The sequence below is a fragment of the Nicotiana tomentosiformis genome, chromosome 3 (assembly GCF_000390325.3).
Source record: "Nicotiana tomentosiformis chromosome 3, ASM39032v3, whole genome shotgun sequence".
In the NCBI taxonomy this organism is placed as follows: Eukaryota; Viridiplantae; Streptophyta; class Magnoliopsida; order Solanales; family Solanaceae; genus Nicotiana; species Nicotiana tomentosiformis.
This window is the reverse complement of record NC_090814.1, coordinates 95,971,403-95,998,245: the sequence shown is the minus strand read 5'-3', so window position 1 is coordinate 95,998,245 and position 26,843 is coordinate 95,971,403. Positions and strand designations below refer to the sequence as shown.

Below are 26,843 nucleotides of genomic sequence, written 5' to 3'. Positions count from 1 at the left end.
AAGAAAAGAATGTCACCTAATAAAGGACATTTAGGATACTATTATTTACACAAAATTACCCCTGAAAATGAATTAAATGCTCTTTTTTTGGGGAAAACAAACCAAAAAAATTAAATTCACTCTTCAGCTAACGCCAGCAGACTCAGCGGTTCTCTGGCTTGCTGGCCCCATCTCTGAGTATATCTTTACACCTCCAATTGTGTCACCCCCTACCCACCCACACCCTTCCCCACAACCCTCGTTTCCCCTTTTTCTTCCCTCTTTTAGATTCCCTTTTTTGCTGCGTCTTCACTGTCACCCAAATTTATTTGTATTTAATTCGAATATATATACATATTTCTGTGTCATTGGATTAACGGTGGATGTGAAAACAGTAAAATTGGACAATTGGATCGAGATTTTTGTTACCGGAGATGGGCGATTCTACGAATTCAGGGGAGCGAGATTTTGTGGGAGAAGCTTCTGGAATCGTGGAACAAGCGAAGGAATTGCAAGACGCGGCTTCTTCCTTGATCTCCCGCACCACTCGCGAAGAGGATTCCTTACGGCAGAAAGCCAAATCGCTTGATTCGAGCATCCATCAACTCCGTTCATCTGTTCGGAAAAGCAAACTGGATTCTAATCAAGCTGAAAAAGTAATATGAATTTTTTAGTAGTGTATTATTATTTTGTTGATTTTTCGTTCATATATGTGCACATGCATGTTGTGTTACTGCCCTGTGGTGCTCGTTCCACGTGTATTTTGATATTGTTACAGTACTGCAGAGATGTCACTTATTATGTTAACCGTTTTTTCATGCTTAACGATTCACAGTTGGAAGAGGAGTTGTTCAAAGCTAGTTATGTACTCAGCGAGGGAGATGCTGCTGCTTTTCTTCCGAGCAAATCTCATGGTCTGTTTTTTTCCCTTTGTTACTGTAATTACTATTATTATTTTATTATGTTGGTGTGTGAGCCAGCTTGCGCGCACTTGGACTATTCCACCGTAACTATGCCCACTTAGGTAGATAGGAAGAGATCACCTAGTATTTTTTGCCTTCACTAAGATTTGAACCTGAGACACCATGTTTTTTTTGTTCCTTGTTATTATTTCTATTTGCTTGATGTGTGGCCTAAATTTAAGATTGTATTGGTCGTGTTTGGTCTTGATCTGGTCGATTGCAGGAGGATTCTTGAGGATGTTTTTGGGACCAATCAATGTTCGTGCTAATAGAAAGGATGTGCAACTGAAAGTGAAAGAGGAATACAATAGTTTCAGGGTACTTTCCGAGCTTTAATTTTTAACGTTTAGCTGTGTTTAGCTTCTGCATTAGCGTGGTGATTAGTTTCTCCAGTCTTGGAGCAGTTGATAAATCAATCTAACAAATTGATGCTCTTTCGAGAAGCTGTATTACTGTTAATATTGTTAATGATTTTGGTTTGCATGTACTATCTACTTGTCAGTTGGAAAAATAAGGATGCTGAGCATGATTTGCATGCTCTATCTACTTGTAAAGAATAAATAAGAAAAGCAAAAAAGAGAAGATGGAGAACTAACAATGTTCATGTAACGCCGCTTCTGCATTGTCAGAACTTGATATTTTTCGACGCAAGCCCAACTTTTGAGAACCTTATTTTCATATGTATCGTCACTTTTTCATGTGTGCCATGCTTGTTACTGCATAATATTTGAACTCTTTTCAAATTATTTGTCCAAGTTTTTTCCAACGATTGATACTTTGTCATAAGGGAAGAAAGCTAGTCTTGCTTCTGATAGAACTTAGAAGTAGTGAACTTGAACTTGAAATCATTCCACCATTCCCACCAGTTAAAATGCAAAAATGACTTAGGATGCATAAAAAACATATGTTATATGGAAACCTCTTTCTTGTAATTACTACATCCGATCTCTCTTGACAGGACAGGACAGCATATCTATTTCTTCTTTTCCCATCTTTGCTACTAGTCTTGAGGTCTTATATTTGGGATGGATGTTTACCAGCGTTGCCAGTCCAACTTTACCAGGTAATACGTTTAAAAAGAGGCCTTTCTCACTCAACCTGATATTCTTGGTGGTTTTGTTTTCCTATTTATTTGGTTCTCCTTTGGTGAAAAATTTACATTTGACAAACGAGTACACTGAGCTCCTCCACGTCTTCAGGCGTGGTTGCTTTACCTCTACACAGGTTTGGCTCTGCGAGAGAACATTTTGAGAGCGAATGGAAGTGATATTCGTCCATGGTAATTGAACAACATTGCCTATTGCCTTATGTAAATTTAACATATGCTCTTTGTTTTAAATTTGTCAAGTAAAACCCTCATCTTTGTCGTTTAAGTAACTAAAGAAGCAGAGCAATTTTAATGATTCTAAACTTTTTTTTACCGGTGTCATCTATTTTAAGCACAAAAACAGCTGATTAATTAGAAACTATGGCTGTGCTGTTGCAGGTGGATTAAACATCACTATTGTGCTATGGCTATGGCACTTATAAGTCTTACCTGGGAAATAGAAAGAGAACCTAGCTGTGCACAGAAGCAGGTCTTTGTTCAATTAAATACTTCATGTATATTTATTTAGCTGCTTATCAACAAAAAGTGCACTTTTCTATAATGTTTAAGATTTATAATACTCCAAAATATATTGTGCTATCCTTTGCAGAAGGGTGTGCAACTGTTCCTGAAATGGGCTATCATGCAAGGTGTTGCTATGCTGCTTCAGAATAGATATCAAAGGCAAAGACTGTACACTCGCATTGCATTGGGAAAGGTGCACAAACAGCAGAATTATTATTTTCACTGAAAAGCCTTTCGCCTGTCGTAATTTGTCCTGTTTAAATATTTATCTTGAGAAGCTTCACTAATCCTGTGCAGATAGACTATTCCTTTTTATTAAAAAAATAAATTCTAATAGTAAACACCAAGATGGTTTTGGGTTACTCCAGGGTATCTAATGCAGATAGGTTTATATATTTCTCTGCCCCTCGGGTTGGATTACTGACAAAAAGCTCTGGGGATTGATGTCAAGGTCACTCTTTTTGCTCCCTCCTGTTGAGGGAATGAGCTTTGCCTTGTGATTGAATAAAGAAAAAAATATGTTTTCACTTCCTATAGTCCGATAAACTATCCTAATTCTGAAACATTCTACTGATTCTGATTTCAGGCCAGGAGAATGGATGTTGTATGGGGAGAGACTGCTGGAGTAGATGGTCAATTATTGTTGCTCTTCCCTGTACTATTTATCTTACAGGTATGGTCAATTATTGTTGCTCTTCCCTGTACTATTTATCTTACAGGTATACTGAGTTCAACTTGGCTTTCTACTAATTGCAACTACTTTTTCTCTAGAAATTTTGCTCCTGTTGAAGAGACTGGGCCTTTAGATTTAAGTCAAGTTGAATGATGTTAAGTAGTCCAAGAGCAGAAAACGCTGCTATAATTTTGCATAATTTTGATGTACATAGTGAAATGCATGTAAATGGTTCCTCTTAGTGACTGTCTGGTTCAAGGTAACTAATGTCTATCAAGGATCCTTTTTCTCTTTAACTCACCATGAGTTCCTGCACGTTTTGGGCGAAGTTTCTGAATATTGGAGCAAAAACAGAATGTCATCTGAGCTATAGCAACTAGTAACATTAGATGGTTCACAATCTGTAGCCTTTTATGACTTAAGCTAATCAGCTTTTGTGGATGATATTTCTTTTCTAGACTTGAGTACATTCAACAATAGTTCAGTATACTTATTGAAGAAAAGGTCAATTTAATTGGTTATCCCTGTCACGTAGACGTGTTCCATGAAATTTATCGATGCAGTTCTATCTTTTGAGGCTGGTCCCAAATGACTGTATGCCGTTTGTTCTTGGTGTCAGGGATTTGAAGCATATGTTGGAGTCTTGCTGCTTAAAACAGCATTCATTGGTGTTGTTTCCGAGTGGCAGGTAATAGAAACTCCCTCTGTTCCAACATCTGTTATCTTGTTTGCTTGGTGCGGAGGTTAAGGGACGACAGTTCATATAACATATTGCGAGTTGGTTAGGAGATTCTCTATTAAAATACTTTGAGACTGTGAAAGGTGAAGTTCTAACTTACTTTTTTAACAAATTATCTTAGTTTGCTTCTATGGAAATAGAACAGTCAAGTCCAGAAATCAACAATATTAGTAACTAAAGTAGGTCTTCCTTTCTGTAATGTATCTTGTGCAAGCTGCACTGCCAAAAAAATCCTGTTATTATGAGTGCTGGCAGACCCTTCCTATCATTGACTAATCAGTTTCTAAAATGATGCGGTTTTGGCAGGTTGTTACCTGTGGGATCCTTCTGATTATTATGGCAGTAGGGAATTTTGCCAACACGGTGCAGACTCTTGTGACCAAGTCTCGGGTTAAAGCCAAAATGAGGAGAGGTAAAAGTAAACAAGATCTGAAATCTGAAGGCGCCAAGAGTTTGTGATCGGGCGGGTTGGTCCTGTCTAATGTCCTGGCTATGATGGACGAAGATGCTAAGTTAATCTTCATATACTGTTTTTCTCCTTCATGTGAGTAGAGCCCGTAATGCATCTCTGACACTGACTTTGGATTTCAGAGGACAGTTGCAGGAAATAGTCATGCTTCCAGTCCGTTGAGGAATTATTTTGGTTTGAGGTTGTGGTTCTTTTTGTTTTTAAGTTTTTGCTTCGTCTCCTGTTAAAAAGTGTTATGATGGAAAGGGATATGTCCACATTAAAAGAACTTTGACCGTCTGTAATTTCCATTGTTTCTAAATTTTGGTACTTAAGTACTAACGATAATTGCAAGAAGCGGATGAGCAAAGCTTAATAAGGAATTTTTGCTTGAAGACTTGCTCTGACGTGTGCCTCTATATTTTGGTATGGTATCAGTTCTATTCAGACTAATAATGCATGTCATGGAGTCTTTTTCCAGGAGGATGCTTCAGTTTAGTGATTTTATCTAGGCAAAATGCATCGACAGCCCCTTAAAGTTGTTCCTATTTTTCACTTAGACACTCCATCTTAAATTCGTTACATTTGAACACTCCAACCATATCTCAAATGTGCCATTTAGACACAATTTGGTAATATGGCATAGTGCGTGTATTACACTATTTTTCAGAGCGTGAGATCAATTTTTTTTAATTTTTTCTTTCTTTCGCACACCATCGTCCAGGTCCACCAGCTTCTTCTCTCTCCCTCCACCAATCCGCCACCATCCACCGTCCACAGATCTCCGGACAATCGCTGGCTCTCTATCTGTGTGTGTGTTTCCTCTTTGCTTCCTACAGGAATTTGATTGGGATTTAGCTGTGAAAGAAATTGATTCAGCAATTTTCAACAGACCGTTTGTAATATGGCCATTATTTTGTCAAATGGAGTCCATCTCATATAAGCATAAGCATCTTTGCAAAGTGTAGACTTTGTTGGTAATATTCTTTGGGACCCAAAAATATTACATTGTGTGTTGGACATCATTTGCACAAGTTGTATATCTTCTTTTACACCTAAAAGGCCAAAACTTTTTGGTCTATAAAAGGGAAGGCTATTAGTTCATTTTAGACACACCAACAAGACTTGTCTTCAATTCTTGTTTCTTCCTTTCTTCCTTTATTAAGGGTGTTTTGTATGAGAGTTAGTGTTGGGAAGCACTTGTGTAAACCCTTTCTTTGGAGTGATCTTGTGAGGTTATTCTCTTAGGGTATTTGGGATTAATTAGAGTGTTTACTCTAATTTTGTACTCTCGTTTGTACTCTTATTGTTATAGTAAATTGCTTCTCTCCGCTTGTGGACGTAGATCACTTTGACCGAACCACGTTAAATTTGTGTCTTCTTTATCTACTTTAATTGTCGTTGTTATCAACTTTCATTGTCTTTGTTATTGCCATTATACCGTTGTTTGGCTATATTCCGCACTACCCGGGTTCCCGATCCTAACACTGTTCTTGTTCAATTTTGCTTCTGCCTCTTCTCATTCAAATCGCCTAATTAAGGAAACCATCAAATAACCTTTTTTGGCTTCCACTACTAAACAATCTACACTCATAAATTTATCCAAAATTTTACCAAACAGAATGAAAATGAAGTTGAATCCCGAAAACCCCTAGAATTTATTCTTCTTCATTATTTCCTCTTTTCTCAAATCAGGTTCTTTCTTCTCCAATTAGCCCACTAGAGAAATTTTTAAAATAATTATTAAAAAGCTTGGAAACATTCTTGACAACATCAATGTGAGAAGCTTCAGAAGCATCAAAGAAAGGAACAATCCGAGTCGATGGTGCTATTGATATTTACTTTGGGGGTGGAGATTAGGAGGAAGAAGAATGGTGGCTGGGGTTGGGGTCGTGGGGAAGAAGACGAAGGGATGGGGTTGGGTTCTTGTTTTTCTTTTAATTTATAAAAAGTTTATTTTAGTTAAATTCACGTGACATCGTCTTATTCGTCATTCTGGCGTGTGAATTACACGTTTCTTTTATATTTGGTTGTCTTTTAATTTTGTGTCTAATTGACACATTTGAGATGTGCTTGGAGTGTTCAATTGGAACAGACTTAAAATAAAGTATTTAAGTGAAAAGTGAGGATAACTTTAAGGGGTTGTCGATGTATTTTGCCTTTTATCTACTTCCAACTATTTGTTTACAAATTATTAAAAAAAAATGATCAGGTCTGGGGTGCTATGATTTTGTTGGGTACTAATAAATTTCAAAATGTCAATAGCAGGTAATTAAAGATATGAAACACAGAATCTACACGGACTTGATATAATTATTTTCTGAGATGCATTTGGTCCAATCTTGTTGTTTTATTCCTCCTTTTTCCAATGGTTTCTAATATTACAAAAGTAAGAGAATGAATGGGCCTGTATTGTTTGGATAATGAAGTAAACTCTGATTGAAGAAATGAATTTAATGATTGATTAACCAAATTTTATTATAGGAAGTAGAGTTTGCACCACGCATAGTGACTCGTATGACTTGTAACTTCGTCCATCTTGTTTGTATGCAATTTTGGCTATTACTTACTGTTGGATGAGATATCATAATCTTTATGTTTATTCAATGTGCGAATGCACTGTGGTTTAATGGAAGATGCTGTCAAATTCGAGTTCCAACTTGTCTGAAGAAGGCAGTACATTAGCCAAGATGTTACAGTTCTAACTGCCGTGCAAAAGTTAGTTTTCCTTCCTCCCAATTAACTATATGTGAAAAAAGTGAGTAAATCCCCCAACTTTTAGTTATCTGTGACATTTTTAACCACGCAAGTGTGACATTGATACACGAGTTTCAACATTATCCACTTTCTCTTCATTCGTCTACCATGAAATTGATCACGGAGGAGGATAACTCTCAACCACAACTTTTCTTCCTGATAACAAAACAAGAGTAAAGAAGAAGAAAAAAACAAGAAATTTGAGGCTTTAAGCCCACCTACCTGTTTCCTATAACTATCCAATTACAAAATGCTGAAGGTTCCCCAATGTAGTAGTGAAGTCGCAAGTGGCAAAAAACATAATGTACATAAAGTACAAAAGGATTGTAGTACAATCAATCTTAGATAATTGGGAAATATATTTATTGCACCCGATGTTTACACCAAACTAATTAATGTAAGACGTGTTTTTCATGTACACGTTTATTATGTAACCCTGGTTAAGTGACTGATTAAAGTTCTAGGTGGACTTCATAAGAAATATTTGAATCTATTCTCTATTTCAATCATTTGACAAAGCAAGAGAAGACTATAATAAACTTGTGATTCACCAAAAAAGATGTTATAAATGTGAGCTTTCCTTTCATTTTTCAGTCACAGACTCAACAGAGTTTTGAATCTTTTCATACGCTAACAACTTACTTAAAGTAACCAGTGGGGAGGCTAAAGCTAAACAAAAATGCCAAACAAGCAAATCTCAAAGAACTATAGGTTATCCCGGGAGGTTACAGGTTTTGTGGTTTCATCATTCTGCTCTTCATAAGGATGCCCATACTCCTCGGGTCCCTGGTATCTCCGGTAGGAGCAGGTTTACTGTTGAACTTGGCTCGAAAAAACCAAGTTTTTCCAGCAGTCTTTTGAATAATATACCTGCTGCATAAGACACACCCGAAACAGTGAACCCCAAAATAATGTAAGTAGCTATAGTTTTGAAGTAAGATTTGGGTGCTGTTTGAACATAGGCCTTTCCAGTTGCCAGCATTAAGATGCATACAAGCGAAGCTGCAGCAACTGCCACGAGTTTGAATTCCCTGTCATCACTCTTGCGGAATGAGAAGCCGAAGACTATTGGAGGGACTAGTCCAAATATGATATATGATAGTACAGCAACTACGGCATGCATTGTGAAGTTTTCTCTCCGGCCTAGTAGTTGTCGATACCTATCTACATGTCTCTCCATTATCTGGTTGCTGGCTTGCTCATAACGATCTCTTTTCAACTCCCAAATCTGCAAGTTTATGAAGTCAGCAAGAGATAGAGTAAATTGAACTGAAAGCATGAGGAATAAAACAGACGGACTGATTTGAGTTAATTTTAAGCAAGAAAGAAATCCTGGCGTCAAAATGTGGATACATGAAGCTTCTCCCATCTATACAAATACCAGTTTAGTCCCTTATATAAAGGGGTTGTCTAAAAGCTTCAGGTTATCATGGTTCTTCTGCGCCATAGCTAATAGCTAGTTTATATTAAGGAGATTGTCTCCCTAAGTAAATAATGCGTTCCTAACAAATATGAGCACAAAATGCTAAAGCCAACTTACATTGTGGAAAATGATGAAAAGCCCACCAATCAGATTAGCCATTCCCAGAACTAAAATGTTCACTGCAGTAGACATGACGATACCATCAAAACCAGCAGAAAGTTTAAAAGATGAAGTAGGGAGCCAGAGCTTTTTATAAAAGTGGTCTTTTCCTCAAATAATTTCTAGATATTCAAGAAAATGGAATACACCAATTGCATAATCAAATTGTAACTGACTGCATAAGTCACTTAGAAAGTTTTGAATTAGCCTAAAATCAAATTGTACTATTAATCCATATAAAAAAGATAATTTTCCTGGATAAACTTGTTGAAGGGACTATTGCTACACCAGACGAGGATAAATGAATAAGAACTAGCAAAAATTCAGATAAAGCATCAGCTTAAGTAATTAACTATGTTATGGATGATTGAAACAAGATAAGAACTCTTCTCTCGTCCAAAGATAATAGTAAGATCTGTACTCTTACATGTAGTTGTGTCGCCACCAGCTGCAGATGATACAACACTTAAGCTTGCAATTGACTCAGCTAAACCCCCAAATATAATGCTTTTAATGATCTCAATTCTGTAAACTTCTGCAGTATCAGTTCCTTGTCGTTGAACAAAGTGGATTTGAGTATCTAGATTTGGTGAAGTTTCTGCAGTTTCATGCCCTGCTTCCACAGTTATAACAGTGTCCTTGCCTGTCACTCAAGTGAATCAAGAAAATTAAGCTACATAAAACTCCCTTTTACAAATTAGCACTGCAGGGAATATACACTATCATCTTTATTCAATATCTCTTCAGCATAAATTATTCAACACAAAGCACAATAATTCTACAAGCCTAGTTTCTTCTTTACACTCTGTTTGGATCATTGTTACCTATCATTTTATAATGTATCGTATTGTACTGTATTGTATCGTTTTATGAATACAATATTTGAATAGATTGTATTGTTTGTTGTTGTTAAATAACATTTTGCTGTTTGGTTTGAATGTATCGTACAGTACTGATAAGTTTACAAAAATAACCTCAATTGTTTTAAATATTTAATTTATCAAGAATTATGCATAAAAATAATTTAAGAAAAGCCATTTCTACTAATTCATCACCAATTATGTCTTATATATAAATTAAGCAATTAACAACAACATACCCAATATTATCCCACACCGTGGGGTCTGGGGAGGGTAGTGTGTATACACACCTTACCCCTACCTTGTGAGGATAGAGAGGTTATTTTCAATAGACCCTCGGCTCAGGAAAGTATAAGCACCACATTAATGAAAATATAGACAAGAAGGGACAGTACCAAAATACCATATAAAAGCAGAATAAAAACAAGACAGTAAGGTGATCAACAATGAAAGAAAACAACGGTTACGCATAAAAACCTACTACCAACAGAAAGTGAGACTGCGTGCCAATACTACTGTTATGAACACTCTAGACTACTTACTCTACTACCCTAATCCTCGACCTCCATACCTTCCTATCAAGGGTCATGTCCTCGGTCAGCTGAAGTTGTACCATGTCTTGCCTAATCACCTCTCCCCACCTCTTCTTTGGCCTACCTCTACCTCTCCATAGGCCCTCCAATGTCAACCTCACACCTCCTCACCGGGGCGCATGTGCTCCTCCTCCTCACATGACCAAACCACCTGAGTCGCGCTTCCCGCAACTTGTCCTCAATAGGGGCCACACCCACCTTGTCGTGAATAACCTCATTTCTGATCCTATCCAACCTAGTGTGCCCGCACATCCTTCTCAACATCCTCATCTCTGTTATTTTTATCTTCTGGACATGAGCGATCTTGACTAGCCAACACTTATCCCCATACAATATCGTTGGTCTGACCACCACTCTATAGAACTTACCCTTAAGTTTCGGTGGCACCTTCTTGTCACACAACACCTGAAACGAGTCTCCATTTCATCCATCCTGCCCCAATACGATGTGTGACATCCTCATCAATCTCCCCATCCCCTTGAATAATAGACCCAAGGTACTTAAAACTCCTTCTACTAGGGATGACCTGCGAGTCCAGCCTCACCTCCCCTTCCCCTCCTTGAGTCTCGCCACTGAACTTACACTCCAAGTATTCTGTCTTGGTCCTGCTCAACTTGAAACCTTTAGATTTCAGGGTCTGCCTCCATACCTCTAATTGCGCGTTCACACCGTCTCGCGTCTCGTCAATACCACGGCACCTCCCCTTGGATGTGGCGTGTCAGTACGTCCATCACCAGAGCAAACAAAAAAGGACTGAGTGCCGACCCCTGATGCAACCCCATCATAACCGGAAAATGGTCCGAGTCCCCACCCACCGTCCTCACTCGGGTCTTTACTCCACCGTACATGTCCTTAATCAACCTAAAGTAGGCAACATGTACACCTATAGCCTCCAAACATCTCCACAAAACCTCCCTCGAAACTTCATCGTACGTCTTTCCTAAGTCGATGAACACCATATGCAAGTTCTTCTTTTTCTCCCTATATTGCTCCATCAATCTCCTAATAAGGCGGATGGCTTCTGTAGTCGAACGCCCCGGCATAAACCCAAACAGGTTCTCGAAAATAGACACACTCCTCCTCACCCTTAGCTCTACCACTCTCTCCCAGACTTTCATAGTATGGCTAAGCAACTTGATACCCCGATAGTTATTGCAATTTTGAATATCACCCTTGTTATTGTATACAGGAACCACCGTGCTCCACCTCCACTCTTCGGGCATCTTCTTCGTTCTAAAAATGGCATTAAATAACTAGTGAGCCACTCCAAGCCTGCCTTGCCCGCACTCTTCCAAAACTCCACCGGGATTTCATCCGGCCCGGTCACTTTGCCCCTGCTCATCTTACGCATAGCCCCTCAACTTCATCAACTCTAATCCGCCTACAATACCCAAAGTCACAACGACTCCCGGAGAGTTCCAAATCACCCAGTACAATGCTCCTGTCCCCCTCCTCGTTCAAGAGACTATGGAAGTAGGTCTTCCAAATCACCCAGTACAATTAAATTCATGCAAATTCTATCGAAGTTAGTGGAACAAGTTAATAATATTAAAAACAATAATAAGTACACTATATTCATAATTAGATCATAATAATAATAAAATAAAAAATAAAATGTTAAGTACACTCCATTCAGAATTTAGATCATAAGCAATATTTTCTAACAACGTGACATATAATCCATAATTTAAAGTATATAATATTTTCTAAATCACTTTTTTTGGATTTTTGGGACTATTTTTTGCTAACTAATTAATTGGGAATCCAATGTTAAGGATTTTTGTTTGTAAATCTCAATAGTTTATAACTTTTCTTGCAGTAGTGTTTAACAACATTGTACCCTATGAAGGAGTAATTAAATTACTTAGTTATATATAGTTGGGTATATATTACTTGGTGAATCACATTAGCAAATCATACTGATCATCAAGTACTTATGTTATATTAATAAGAAGCTCCAAAATAATCATACATAATTTCAGCGTAATAGGAGGTTAACTACTCAAACAACTAGATTTAATTGCAATACAATAGGAGAATTAAACAGATAGTAACTAACAAAACAAATAAGAGAAGAAGTACATGTAACTTGAAAACAAGAGCAAAAACCTAAAGAAAATTTTTTAACTATTTTTAGAATAATAAAAAAAAAACGAACGAAGGAGTTGGCAGAACAAAGATAAATAATAACACTTTGCACACTTGAAAACAATCAATATTATACAACTAATTGGAGATAAAGTAATTAGAATTGGAATTAAAAATCAAAGTAGAAGAAAGAATGAACAAATGGAAGGCAAAACCTATACCTGGCGTTGGAGTTGGAAGTGGCAGAAGGAAAAAAAGAGACAAAGACGTAGGTTATAGGTTGGAGTTAAAATAAAAGAATGTAAAAAGTAATATAGAATTATAAAGTAATAACTTAGGGCATAATTGGAAAGAAAAATAGGAAACAATCCCCACCACACCAAATCGGTTGTTTAAAAAAAAGGGACTTTTCATTGTTCCGGAACAATGGATTTAACAATACAATACAACCAATTTTAACTAGACAATCAAAACAAACGTTGTTTTGGGATAACAATACAATACGATACAATGGGTAACAACCATCCAAACAAGCTGTTAAGCAATGTACTGAGAGCGAAGGTTCAGCATCTAAATACAGGCTGTGGTTGGCAGCCCAAGCATTTTGGTTGACAGGTGTATGGTAGAAAATGATACCTCAGGTCATTCCATTTTTAATATTGATCAACTTTCCCTAATGTATTTTACAAACAAAAAGTAATGGTTCCATGGTTAATAGTGCTTCAACCATTTTACTTACTGTTTCATCAACAAATCTTTAGGGGAGAGCTTATTAGGAAGCTTACAAATGCCGGAGGGGGTAATAAAAAAGTGTTCTGAGAATATTTGATCCCTAATTGAAACCAGATTTATTTAGTCACCGTAGAGTATTAGAATGAAGAAAAGCCTAGTTTTTACCTGCAATGCCATTTGCAGCTGCTTCCACAGAAATGTTGGTGATATTAACTGGTGCATCGTGAATTGATAAAGCATCCTTTACCGATGAAAATAACGCATCCTTATCAACTTTTAAAGGCTGCTTCGAGTGGATCTCAAATTTGGTCTTTGTGATGGTATGTTGAGAAATTTCATAAGGATCCGAACCATCTGTCAATGGAAGGGAGATATAATACTTGGAAGCAAAGTAATGAAAAATGTCAAAGCGATCAAATCAAACATTAGTAAGGCAGCACAAGGAAAAAAACTTTTCTCGAGCTAACACCACTATACTGCTGAAGACAACTTGATTCAGAACAAGTGTTTGCAGATAAATGAGAGTGCTCTTTAAGTACAAGAAATTCCAAGAGTACAACGGGTTAATACCTAACGTCTTACTAAGGCACATTGGAAATTAAAGCTTCTGGTGCCAATTATACGCTCGTTCAAGAGATTACCTATTTCAGCCAAACCAATCTGGAACTTTTTTTTAAAGTCACCAATCGGGATTTTACTTTAGGGTAGCTTTGGAGCAATGGTAAAATTGTCTCCGTGTGACCTATAGGTCACGGTTCAAGCTGTGGAATCAGCCAGTGATGCTTGCATCAAGGTAGGCTGCCTACATCACACCCTCTTGGGGTGCGGCCCTTCCCCGGACCCTGCGCGAACGCGGGATGCTTCGTACACCGGCTGCCCTTTAATCAGGATTTTGCTATACCTAACTCTTTGCTTGATATGCATTTGAGGAAAATCTTTTGATTTTTAGTTCATAAATGGAAAAAATACAACTTCCTTTCTGGGTTCGGATCTTACTCCAATTTTTAGCTCAGTATTGATAAATATGCAAGTAACTTTTAGAAGTCAAAAGGTATAACAGTTTGAAATAAGCTTGCATTAACCAGAACTAGGAGGAGGTTTAGTTACATACCTTTATTACTAAGTTGAAAATTATTGCCATTGTTTTCCAGCGGAGACTCAGAGGGAAGCATGGCTTTGATATTTTGCTCGTGTTCTTGAGGGATTTCTGTCAAAAACTTGGGTTTCCCATTTCCATCTAAGCCATTGAGTGCAAAAGCTGTGGTTGCCGAAGACAGAAGGGACTCATTATCTGCACATTCACATGAAGCCATGTCTGAGCTGAATCCAGTTATGATTATTATTTTTAGAATCCACAGGTCATTATGATTATATCAATGTTATATGATACACATCATCAACCTCTTGTACTGTCCCTGTTCTCAATTTGTCTTATGAGCAACAAAGAAAAGAGGATTTTTTTCGTTTTCCAAATATAAAACAAAGAGAAAGCAATATTTTCTTCGGGAGTGTAGGGCCAGGTGATTATTGAACATTGCCCCTAAAGGAAATGCACCCCGAGTGAAGATAACAAATTTATTTTTTAAAATGTAATGAAAACATTATTAAAGAATAGCACCCAGAGAGTGCAACGATGAGTAGTACAACTATTTGCAATATGCATCCCAGTACAATAGCTACATGTGAAAATAACATTTATCTTAAAGGACTATCAACTGCCCGCTGCAATAGTTAAGGGAAGTTGAGGTAAATCATCTTCTTTTTTCTTTTTTCCATAAGGAAGGTTGAGGTAATTCTTAAAATTTTAAAAGGACAAGGCATTACATGTTCTCAGTTGAAGTTAGCATGACTAGACAGACATTCTTTTTCAGTTAACTCTTCTTAATAGAGAGAATGTCATACTAGAAACACTACCTGGACCTTTATTTAGTAACATCTTATCAGATTTTAACTCAGTCTCTGATTTCTCAATAGTTAGAGACTCCTCCTTTGTTGAAGTTATCATTACATCAGATTTTAACTCAGTCTCTGATTTCTCAATAGTTAGAGACTCCTCCTTTGTTGAAGTTATCAGAACCTTTGATCCAGTTTGTTGAGATGCTGGCAGACTCTCCTGCACAAGATTTCCATTACTAACTTGAATTCTGCCAGCAGTTCTTAACAGCTCATCATTCCTATCATTTCCTCGAACTTTCTCAGAAGAGGCTGCAACATCTGGCAGATTACGGATCCCTTCTTCAAAGATGTCGAAGACAGAACCTCCTGCACAGGAGAAAACAATGTTATAAAGAAGAAGGTGCTGGAACATGCACCAAGGAGCAGAAAGATCTGAGGGAAAATTAGTAATTAGACATGATGAAAAATTGGATCACTAAACTTGTCTATTCATCCAAGTTATGAACCACCAAGATGCTTTTGGACTTGATCACTAGCAAAGGCTATTTCTTTGACTACCTATGGAAAGCAGAAGTCTCCCATTTTACGTACTCACAGTCAACTTTACTTTACATCAGCTATTTCATGTTTTCAATTAGATCACTACTTCATGGTAATGAGAACAAAGGTGAACATCTTTACTGCACCTGCTTGAGTCTTTGTTGCATTCTCTGATTTACCCACTGTATCAATCGCCATTTTCCCCTTCATTTTTGCATCTTGGTTCTCTGATCCTAAAATTTTCCCTCCAGCTTCCTGAGTTCCACTGCTGGAATATGCAAGCGGGGCTGATTCCCTAATCACTAAGGGCTTGGCACTCTGATCTTTGAAATTATCTGATGGCGTAAGTACTCCAGCATCATTTTTCACTGCATTTGCCCCAATACCAATTCCTGCATGAGAAACTCCATCAGTTTAACAACATGAAGATAGTCTTTAGCTGTTTCTCCACATTATAAAGGTGTAGTTCTGATATTCTCCCCCTCCAAGCAATGCAATGATCAGAACTGACCACAAGTTCATCCTATTGCATTACGCTGAGCATGTTACCTGGAAACCTCTTTCTAGCTAGGAGTTTTAGCTTCTATGGGATGTATGCAATATGTGACACCGAACTAAAATACACCCTCATAACTATTTCATTGTCAACTCTGGATATTTATTTTAACATGGCAGAAGTAGAGCTGTCAGCTCTAAAAAGATTACCTCACTTATGCGAGAAGGTTTTTTTTTCATAAGGTTTGTATTATTAAAAAAAGAAAACCAGCACCAAGAAGGTACTGTAGCTACAGAAAAGTAAACAAAAATAATCTGGATTCTCCTTTTTTCTGTCTTTAGCGCATCTAAAGAATCAACCATTGACTCTGTCATTTACATCATCCTCTTTCCCCCAATACTTTAAATCTCTACTTTACGATTGAAATGTTTCCTATATGAAGGTATTGCTTTACAGTCAATCAACTACAGCTCTAAAACTTACCACAATTTTACGAAAGTTCATCTTAGTGCATTTTTGCAGCTCACATAATATCCCATTTTTTCTGAATGACTAAATAAATTTTGTGGATAGATCCCTATCAAAAAAAAAAATTGTGGATAGGTTCTACTTTGTAGAGTTGGGATTTATAATGCTCGTTAGGTAAACAAAACTGGAAAAAGAAAAATAGAAGTAGAAAACTAAGTACCTTGCTCAACTGATGCTTTTCCCTTATCTGATGCAAAGATAGAGGAGAACCAATTTTTGTTCGTCGTAGGTGTCTGTTCACCTTTGACATTTTGTTTATCACCTTTCTCTCCAAAACATCGGAACAGCTTGAATCCATTCCCTGAAAGTTTGGAAAAAGGGTTATTTTCTTCTTTGACCTGAGTCACAAATAACAAAAGTTTCACATGCAATCTTGAACTTGTTAGAGCTTATTTGCTGAGTACCAACCGCAGTCTGTCCTGACAGAATGCAACAAACTGAGACTAAAATACAGCTTCTTTTTGAACGGTAATTCTTGCAAACTATAAAATATTGGGAAGACTTTCTTACATTTATAAGCACATGCGTCAAGGAGAAAAATCATTTTCTAAAAAAAGAAAAACATATTAATTTCCACTTAAAGATATTTCTAATGCCAACTTCTCTATGTCATTCAAAGATCTTGCAATAGTAAAATAGTATCTGCTACTACAAGATACTCTTCAAGTAATAGAAGAGTATAATTCATTTTAACAGTATATCAGCTAATACCAAGCCAAATATTGAATGCCACTTATTTTTCTTTTAACGATAAAAAAATTTCTTTTCTTTATTCTTCATCACCCCCCCCCCCCCCAAAACCCTTCCCCACAAAAAAGGAAGTTTCAATCGTTTTCATGAGTCCTGAATGAAAGAAGATGGTGTCATTTCCATTATATAGCTATAAACAGAAGCAGTAAACTACAGACTTAATTTAGCTGCTGGTGAGCCTGCTAGATAACCAAACAAGGGATAACTCTGAAATGACAGTATACAAAGACATTTGATCATAGAGAAATTTGGAGTAAAGGTATTCATGTCATTGCACATGAAACAGTTTACCATAAAGTGCAGGTAAAAAAAAAAAGAGACCAGATTTTATGTTGACTTTCAAGGTAATGAAAAGGTCCGTACCTGTTGGAATGAAAAAGCTGAAGCATGATAAGCATCTGAATATCTCTGGCTCTCTATCCGGCTGGTAGTCATCCGCTGCCAATTGTGGAGTACCATCAAAAGAAGTGTTGGCTCGATCGCGTACTTGATCACTAGTTGCCTGTGCATGACTAGCATCCACTTTGGAGTCAACTACACCTTCGAGTTTATTACGTTTCACATCATCACCAGAAATTCGAATCTTTCGTTTTCTTTTACGAAGAATAACCCTCCTAGTAATGCACGACTTGCAATTAGGGCAATAAAGATCATGTGTATTCTGCTTCTGAAGTACATTCTCAACATCATAATCTTTTACATCAGTGTCACTGTCATTTATCAGGTCAGTGTCTGCACTTTCTATTTCTTCAATGGATGTGGACTTATGAACTATACGGTGATCTTCTGAAAGATATTTGGACGGCTGAGCACCTGAATTTGACAAGTTGTCACTCTTCAAATATCCATTAAGTTGAATGTCTAGAACAGCACTCTCCTGAACTTCTTCATCTACTGGATTTTTATCAATCTTCTCCTTTATGGAAGGTGTAGAAGTGAAGTTACTATCTGCATTCATATGAGAGAATTCAACTCTTCACTTCAAATGACTTTTCCAAATCTCAAAATCTAGACAGTAGCTCAAACGTGAATCTGAAACTCAGCTTGAAAAACAAGTTCAACAATAAATCAGGAAGAATACTTTTAGAATTCTGCCATTGGCAAGAGAAAGCTAGTTATAACGCCGAAGTTTAACTCAAGTTCATCGAATTTGCGTTTTGCGAAGCTGAAAACTAATATCATAATCAATCACTTAATTGGGAGTGAAAAACTAAATTCATTTAGGTTAAAGCATAGTACTGGAGAAACAGAATACATGGAGACCGACGACCTTAGAACTGAAACCATAACCCCGCTTGCCCCATGTAATGGGGTCAGGTAAATGATTTTGTTTCTTTATGCTCTTTCTCTTTTCCCTTTTAGATTTTGTCAATGTCAACTTGTACGCTTCATCCTAGCGTAAACTTTTATACTCCATGTAGCAACTTAAATGCTCTTGTGTGAAACATGGCATCCATATCACATTATTCGCATGCCAGACACCAATTTCTTTTTTATTATCGGTAAGGCAGACACCCACTTTTTTTTTTAATCCCAATTCCATGTTTCTACCCTTTGCAGTGCAAAAGTTACTAAAATAATGGCTATCGCGATGCAAATGTACAGGTAAAATGGCCTGAAACCATAAGGAGCAAGGGAAAAATGGACTCACTTATAACATTTGTTTGAAAGTAGATTCTGAGATCTTGCTCTACTCCTTAAATTTCCATAGAAACCGTTCTCTTAATTGACAACATCACTTTTCTACCAGTCATGGTTGTTTCCCTAAAAATCAAAGGGTCAACTAACCTTCACTTCCAAAACTGAATAAAAGTCCCCTCTGATCAAACATTGGGTAATTCATCAGCTTATGCAAGTGGCCCCTAGGAATCTTTGTCCAATCAATACTTATGCTTTTGCCTTGAAAAGTCCAACTGCAGACTCGACACTTCCATATTCCTTCAATCAAACAGAAAATATGATTGCAAAAATTGCATTGTTCTACCTAATGCATGAGGAGAACGAGGATGATTCATCTATGTGGTTCAAAAAACAAGGGTAGATGTTATTTTTAAACACTTCGTAGTGGACTACTGGTGGATTTCTATACCTACAAGAACATACATAATCAGTCACTTGAAAATAACATTCAGTTCTTGCTAGCAGATGAACAAAAGCAGTGGTAGTACTTCTAATGCTGAGTCAATATCTTATTCGGCAAAACTGAATATAAATACTACGTCACTGAAGGATCCCATAAAGTTGAACATGTTTGACTGTAGACAGCATCTGATCACATGTCCAAAAGGAAGTATTGCAGTTAAAGAAATTATAATGCTTACTCACACTTCACTCAAGCACCCCAGCTGCAAGCCTGCAAGAGTCTGCAGAGCTGCCATTAAATGTACACTTTGTACAGCTATAGTCTTAATGTAAGAACGCCTTATCTCATTTGCAGTGACTATGAATTTGGATCTTCAAACATGAGTCCTTGTGACATTGGAGGGTGTTAGCTGCTCTGGAGGCATTAACACAATGCTCTTTTGGTATCAATGGAACTCCCCCAAATGAAATGTTATCAACTTTTCCAAACATGCCTTAGCTAATTCTACTCGTCAGTCACACCTAATCTATTACAGTATTCCTTTATATAAAATATTGGTTGAGTCAAACATTGGTCACAAATGTATAAATTTTTCAGGTCTAACCATTATAAAGAATACTGAATTCTTCAAATTTCCCCAGAAAAATTTGTCCTTTTTAAGAGATATAGATGGCAGTTAATCTCAGAAAGATTCCACACAACAAAGATGTTGAAGATTAGACCGTATATGGCAAAAAAAAAAAACAAAAAAAAAAACAAATAACCTGTAAAAGATGTGTCTGGAATTAAACCTAAAGCTAAGCAATAAAATTATTCCAACTTCAGAAGTCCAAAGAAAATGCGAAGATCATCACCTCAAAAGTAAGAAGCAAGAAGAGAGTCAAGAGACTGAAATGTGCACAACCTCAAATTGCAAAGCAGACTTATCCTTGAGAAACTTTTACCTCAATACCATAAACCTTACTAGAGTGAAACCTTTATGGTGTATATTTACACACACAAACAAATAAACAAACAAACATCTGTATCAAGAGAAAGGGGTCCCTTTTGCAGTAAAGAAAGAAATAGTTTGAGACAGGTAGGGTAAGACATAGAAGGAGTGGGGTTCGAAGGAGTTTATTTGTCTCTCCCTTAAACACTGTATACTTTACCCTACAAAACCAATGAAGAAAACATGTACATACACAGATCTCAAGATAGCAGAGTCGGGAGAGAATTTCAAAAAAGATTTAAGTACAAAAAAATGGTCAAACAGTTGGTGACTTGGTGTAATAAGTATATACCTTCATCTTTGTCATAATAAACAGAATGGCCTGATTTGAAGGGCCCTTCTTCAGTCCCATTAGTTGATGTCACAAGATGCTGTTTTGACTCTTCTTTAGCTTCACTTTCCTCTTCAACCCCATTATTTGAAGCTACAACCTGCTGAGTTGACTCTTCTTTTTGTTCTTTTCCTTCTTCAACTTCAACTCCATTATTGGAATCTGAAAACTGCACTTCTGATCTTTCTTGTTCATAATCAAGATCAATTTTTTCAGTCCCATTAGTTGAAATCATAAACTGTTGTTTTGACTCTTCTTTAGCTTCAGTTCCCTCTTCAACCCCATTATTTGAAGCAACAACCTGCTGAACTGACACTTCTTTTTGTTCTTTTACTTCTTCAGCTTCAACCTCATTATTGGAATCTGCAAGCTGATCTCCTGACTTTTCTTGTTCATTATCAAGATCAGATATTTCAGTCCCATTAGCTAAAGTCACAAACTGCTTTTCTAACTCTTCTTTAGCTTCAGTTGTTCCCTCTTCAACCCCATTATTTGAGGCTAAAACCTGCTCAACTGACACCTCTTTTGGTTCTGTTTCCTCTTCAACTTCAACCCCATAATTGGAATCTGAAAGTATCTTCTCTGAACTTTCTTGTACATCACCAAGATCAGATTTTTCTGTTCCATTAGTGATCTTAGGTGAAGAATTTGCATGCCCATTTGTCTCAATTTTCCCATTGGTTACTTCTTTAGTAGCTTTAGAGCTTCTTACTTGAAGACCCCCTAATTCTTCTTCTTCTTCAGCTAGTTCCACCTCATTTTGCTCCCATTTCAAATCTTCTTTCTCCATTCTTCAACCCCACTAAACTTTCACTTTCTCTCTTTGGTCCTTAGCCAATCCCCTGACTGCTATATTTATGGTCTTACTATAAATAGAAAAAAAGAAGAAGATAATGTTGAAATACAATTATGAAGAGAGGAGTAAATGAGGCACTGAATGCAAGTACCAGATTACAAGATAGAGTATTTATTTTTCATGAAGTCTCGACTCTTGAGCCAAGTTGAGGCAGATGATGAGAGTGACTTATCCCATTATCTGCAAGATGGAGTCCTTACCTACCCTCAACTTTAGGGATGCAAGTAATAATAATTATGTGAAACGCAAAGATATAAAAGGACTGTGCAACATTAAAGTTAAAACTGCAATTCTTGAAAATCATACTTGTAGCTACCTCTGCATCTCTGAATTGTCAACATCAGGATTAACGGCTCATGTCTCACGTGCTTGCATTTTAAATTGATGCAACTTTCTGGCATCTTCTTCACAAGTGTTGGTTTATTATTTCCAATTTATGCACTTCTTTTTTTTTCTTTTGAAATTATATGTTTTTTCTTTTCGAGAAGGTGAAAAAGGTTGAAATAAGAGAGAAAAGAGAGAGAAATCATTATGGATCAACCTTTACTAGTTGAATGGCCAAATATACCTCTCTGCTTTAGCATATTATCAATATTTAACCTCTGTTATATTATATCGTTAAATTTACCTCTACCGTTATACTATCCGGTCAAATTTACCCTAACTATCAGCAAATTTTTAAAAATTATCCCTTGATCTGTTAAGTAATTCAAAATCTTCCAATTTTATTTTATTTAAATCACTTGTTGTTCTTCTTGCTCCACTATTTTCAGAAATTACTATACACAAATTATTCATGAATATTTTTAGTTATCAATGCACCCATTTCTCTTCTTGTAATAATGATTTTGGAATTAGTTTAAAATTTTATTATTTTTCAACAATATACACACCATAGAATTCAGTGAGTCTATTTATTATATATTATATGCAGTTGATCGTCATGTATGTATATGTATATTCGAATATATTTTGTCATTGTCTGGTTAGTATAGAATCCGATCGACTAACTTAAGAGTGCACAATGCGTAGGCATTTCATTAAAACAAAGTTGAATTCGACAATGTAAAGTCTCCAAGGAACTTCAAATTCTATCACTAATACTTGCAAAGTCTCCCTACCTTTGATGCAACGAATTCATTAAAGTTGAGATGTTGTAATTACTTTTGGAATTTAGGCAAGTTACCTAATTTAGATTCTTCAATTTACTATACTTTGTTTCCCCGTTGTATTATTTTAATATTATTTTTTCTTATTTTATTTTTTCAATTAAGAAAGCAGGTAAATGCCAATTATTTTGAAAATATTGGATCAAGAAGAAGAATAAGTGACTTAATTAAAATAATTTGGGAGATTCTGAGTCACTTGACGGACTGAGAGATAATTTTTAAAAGTTTGCTGATGGTAAAGGTAAATTTGGCCGGATAGTATAACGATAGGGGTAAATTTAGATAATATGTGAAACTAGAAGGTTATATTTGGCCATTTTCCTACTTTAAATATTTTAAACCTCTACAAGTGGTTCGTTAATCTTTTTTGCTAGACCTTTTCCAAACTCCTAAGTTTCACCATTTTGCATCCACTATATATCAACTCTAACGAGAAAAAACTAAAACTAGAATAATATAACAATTATAGCTGTTTACCGTTCTAACTTAGCTGGGGTAAAATTATTAGGGGCAAACCGAAATTGATTGCATTTACTAGCAAAAAAGTAAATATATATATAGTCGACTATTATTTTCAGAAGCGACTAAAAATATATATTTCTCAAAATTATTTCTGTTTCTTAGAAGTAGTTTTAAGTTTGTTTCACAAAGAGCAAAATACAATGTGCAATTGTGCATGATTGCCTTGATAAGTGATGAGCCTCGACATATTTTTCATGTAATAACGATGTCGTCTATGCATGTGAATTTGTCTCATTGCTTCTCACTTTGTGTCCTTCCTTATGTAATGGTTATTACCTTTTTTATATAAAGGCTGTTACATATTGATGGAATTTGACATATTTGCTACACTTGTCGCACTAGAGAAGATATGTATTTTCCTCCTGTAACTAAATCGGGGATCTATGGGCATGAAGTAGAGTACCATTGTCATTCATATAGCGACTAACTCAAACACTTTCCTTCTTCGTATCAACATGTAGTGTTGCATCAATAAATAAGCAAATTCCATCTTATAGCTCGTTAATGAGAACTCATAATTATTATGTAAACGGAAAAAAGGCCAAAAATATTCCTAACGTATTGAAAATGACTCAAAAATGCCATCTGTTAATCTTTTGGTCTAAAAATACCCTTAACGTTTTATTTTTGGCTCACATATACCCTTAACGTTTTATTTTTGGCTCACAGATACCCTTAACGTTTTATTTTTGGCTCACAGATACCCTTGAAACTAACAAAACATGGATGGTAAATTTTTAGCTCACCTTCCATCAATATACCATATATTTTTTATATGTATTTTATACCACATATATAAATTATATATATACTGTTAGTCCCGCCAATATTGCTGTATTTGTAAATAATAATATAAGTTATCGTAATGAAACAGTAATTAATTCGAGCCCACTGAATTCACAGTATTTCCTTAAGGAATTTAATCCCTCCTAGTACCCAAGGTTATGGATTATTTCCTCCCAGGATAGAACGAATCACACACTGGTGTAGCGGTACTTCAAACCCCAGTGTTTCAGCGAACACAAAGTTCGGTAGCAAATCACACTTACAGTTACTTTGTTTGAAGTTAAAACAATGCAGAACAAAGGAGTAGAAACTCAGAAAATCGTATGAAAATGCTGAGAGGAAGGAGTGCAATGTATAGCCAAAGTTGAGCGTTTCAGTTTTTTTTTTTTTGTATTTCGTTTGGTGTTGTGTGTCTTTCTTCAACAGCTGCTGCACATATTTATAGCAGTCAGCTTTGAAGATGAACGACCCTCCACCCTCCATGGTGGAGCATGCACTAGCTTGTTTATGGAGCAAGCACTTGGCTATGGTGGGAAGAGCATTAGGCGGCTGCTATTGCAGGTGGTGGTCAATACACAGATTGGAACATATCCGTTACAAATGCGGATAATCTTACGTTAATATTTACTATTAACAAATAAATTTGGTCCAAAAAATTAATCAATCAATCGATCATTTGACCAAATCCAAATCCAAATCCAAATCTGAAGCCGAAGCCAAGTCGAGCGAGCAACGACGACGACGACGCAAGGCTTGATTTCTTCTTAACTCTTTAAGAGCTACAAGAAGAGCAATTATATATATACCCACCAAACAAAAATGTCTTCCACTTCCAATATGGGACAATGTCTCATTGTTAAGAGGGGGAAACTTAAAATTTTACTCAAAATTTCATTTTCCCTCCATTTCCCATTCACCCTCATTTTAAGAATATTACATCTTAAAAATAAAACCTCAACAATCCCCCACATGAATGGGGAATGGCTATATCACGGAAGTATGCATGAAAAACTGTGTGATTTACAAGCAAGGATTAATTGCATCTGGATAAGTAGGTTTCCCTTTGAACTTTCCGTAGTAAACTTATGTCGGATATACTCGGTCAATCGGTAGATTTGATATCTTTGAACCGTCGATCTTTGGTGTATACCTAGACAACCATAAGTCACACAATCAACCCTTAACCGTCTTTGGTTCTCATTGTTGTGTTCGTTTCAGCCATGAACACCGCCTGGTTTCATAAGTGCGTAGAGAACTGGCCTTACAAAGTTCTCCTTGAAGCGGCTAACACTTCACACTTACATAGGTGATTCCTAAACGTGTCATCCTGTAGATACACTATTTGATATACCCCGTATCAAATTTAGAAATCATTAAAAAGCCTTAATGCTTTATCCTTGGTACTGAACATTGTCTCATCACGAGAACGGACTAAAATTTTATTTGACAATGTTGAACCGTCATTAATGACTTTGTTTGATCTCCTTGAACCTAGATCTTGGGATCTCTAGTCTTCTAGGTAGAGTTACCGCTACAATGACTTGTTCTTGGCCATAACCCCATTCCCCTTGATTATTTCTCAACTACCTCTCTAGTTAGGCCTTTTGTAAGTGGATCTGACACATTATCACTTGACTTTACATAGTCAATCGTGATAATTCCTCTAGAGAGTAATTGCCTAACGGTTTTATGTCTTCGTCGTATATGACGAGATTTACCGTTATACATAACGCTCCCAGCCCTTCCAATTGCCGCTTGACTATCACAATGTATGCATATTGGTGCCAACGGTTTGGGCCAAAATGGAATGTCTTCCAAGAAATTCTGGAGCCATTCAGCTTCTTCACCGGCTTTATCTAAGGCTATGAATTCAGCCTTCATTGTAGAGCGGACAATACATGTTTGTTTGGACGACTTCCAAGATACCGCTCCTCCACCAATAGTGAATACATATCCACTCGTGGACTTAGAATCAGTTGAACCGGTGATCCAATTTGCATCACATTATCCCTCAATCACCGCAGGAAATTTACTGTAGTGCAAGTCAAAGTTTTGGGTATGTTCTAAATATCCCAAAACTCGTTTCATTGCCATCCAATGAGATTGGCCTGGATTGCTCGTATATCGACTCAGTTTACTTATAGCACAAGCTATATCTGGCCGTGTACAATTCATGATATACATTAAGCATCCCAACACACGAGCATAATCCAATTGTGATATGCTTTGGCCTTTATTCTTTGCTAATGCAAGATTCACGTCAATTGGAGTCTTTGCAACTTTAAAGCCCAAGTGCTTGAATTTTTCAAGTACTGTCTTAATATAATGAGATTGTGACAATGCCAGACCTTGAGGAGTCTTATGGATCTTAATTCCCAGAATTAAATCAGCAACTCCCAAGTCTTTCATATCAAACTTGCTATTGAGCATACGCTTAGTAGCATTTATGTTGGCAATGTCATTACTCATTATCAGCATATCATCCACATATAGGCAAACAATGACTATGTGATTTGGAATATTTTTAATGTACACACATTTATCACATTCATTTATCTTAAAACTATTTGACAACATTGTTTGGTCAAATTTCACATGCCATTATTTGGGTGCTTGTTTTAGTCCGTAAAGAGACTTAACAAGTCTACATACCTTCTTTTCTTTACCTGAAACCACAAACCCTTCAGGTTGTTCCATGTAAATTTCTTCCTCCAACTCTCCATTTAAGAAGGCCGTCTTAACATCCATTTGATGAATTTCAAGGTCATACACTGCAGCTAATGCTACTAATATCCGTATGGACGTAATTCTTGTAATTGGAGAGTATGTATCAAAGTAGTCTAGACCTTCTCGTTGTCTATATCCTTTAA

The 26,843-nt window shown here is 36.6% G+C and overlaps 2 protein-coding genes across 5 annotated transcripts; one reads left to right on the top strand and one right to left on the bottom strand.

Annotated features, from left to right (window-relative positions):
- Window positions 1–121: 121 nt before the first annotated feature.
- On the top strand, window positions 122–4,808 carry LOC104117201 (uncharacterized). 3 transcript variants are annotated; one of them, XR_691031.4, is made up of 10 exons: window positions 122–635; window positions 815–893; window positions 1,165–1,259; window positions 1,900–2,004; window positions 2,141–2,220; window positions 2,428–2,518; window positions 2,639–2,746; window positions 3,140–3,272; window positions 3,846–3,914; window positions 4,272–4,368. XR_691031.4 is itself a non-coding variant. In XM_009628211.4 (10 exons), exons 1-10 carry the CDS (start codon window positions 414–416, stop codon window positions 4,422–4,424), a joined length of 1,089 nt encoding a protein of 362 aa, XP_009626506.1. In that variant the 5' UTR covers window positions 123–413; the 3' UTR covers window positions 4,425–4,808. The 3 variants fall into 3 exon arrangements, 2 of the variants coding, with proteins under 2 accessions (XP_009626507.1, XP_009626506.1); XM_009628211.4 differs by having other exon boundaries at window positions 123–635; window positions 3,140–3,226; window positions 4,272–4,808; XM_009628212.4 differs by lacking the exon at window positions 4,272–4,368 and having other exon boundaries at window positions 3,140–3,226; window positions 3,273–3,912.
- A 2,902-nt stretch (window positions 4,809–7,710) lies between these two features.
- LOC104117199 (membrane protein of ER body-like protein) lies at window positions 7,711–21,811 on the bottom strand. Of its 2 annotated transcripts, XM_009628208.4 has the most exons (11): window positions 20,602–21,811; window positions 19,024–19,173; window positions 17,599–18,183; window positions 16,646–16,786; window positions 15,608–15,853; window positions 14,940–15,287; window positions 14,137–14,316; window positions 13,191–13,379; window positions 9,180–9,395; window positions 8,711–8,772; window positions 7,711–8,398 (listed from the first exon to the last, which is right to left on the bottom strand). In XM_009628208.4, exons 1-11 carry the CDS (start codon window positions 21,428–21,430, stop codon window positions 7,928–7,930), a joined length of 3,417 nt encoding a protein of 1,138 aa, XP_009626503.1. In that variant the 5' UTR covers window positions 21,431–21,811; the 3' UTR covers window positions 7,711–7,927. The 2 variants fall into 2 exon arrangements, with proteins under 2 accessions (XP_009626503.1, XP_009626505.1); XM_009628210.4 differs by lacking the exon at window positions 19,024–19,173 and having other exon boundaries at window positions 20,602–21,799.
- Window positions 21,812–26,843: the final 5,032 nt, after the last annotated feature.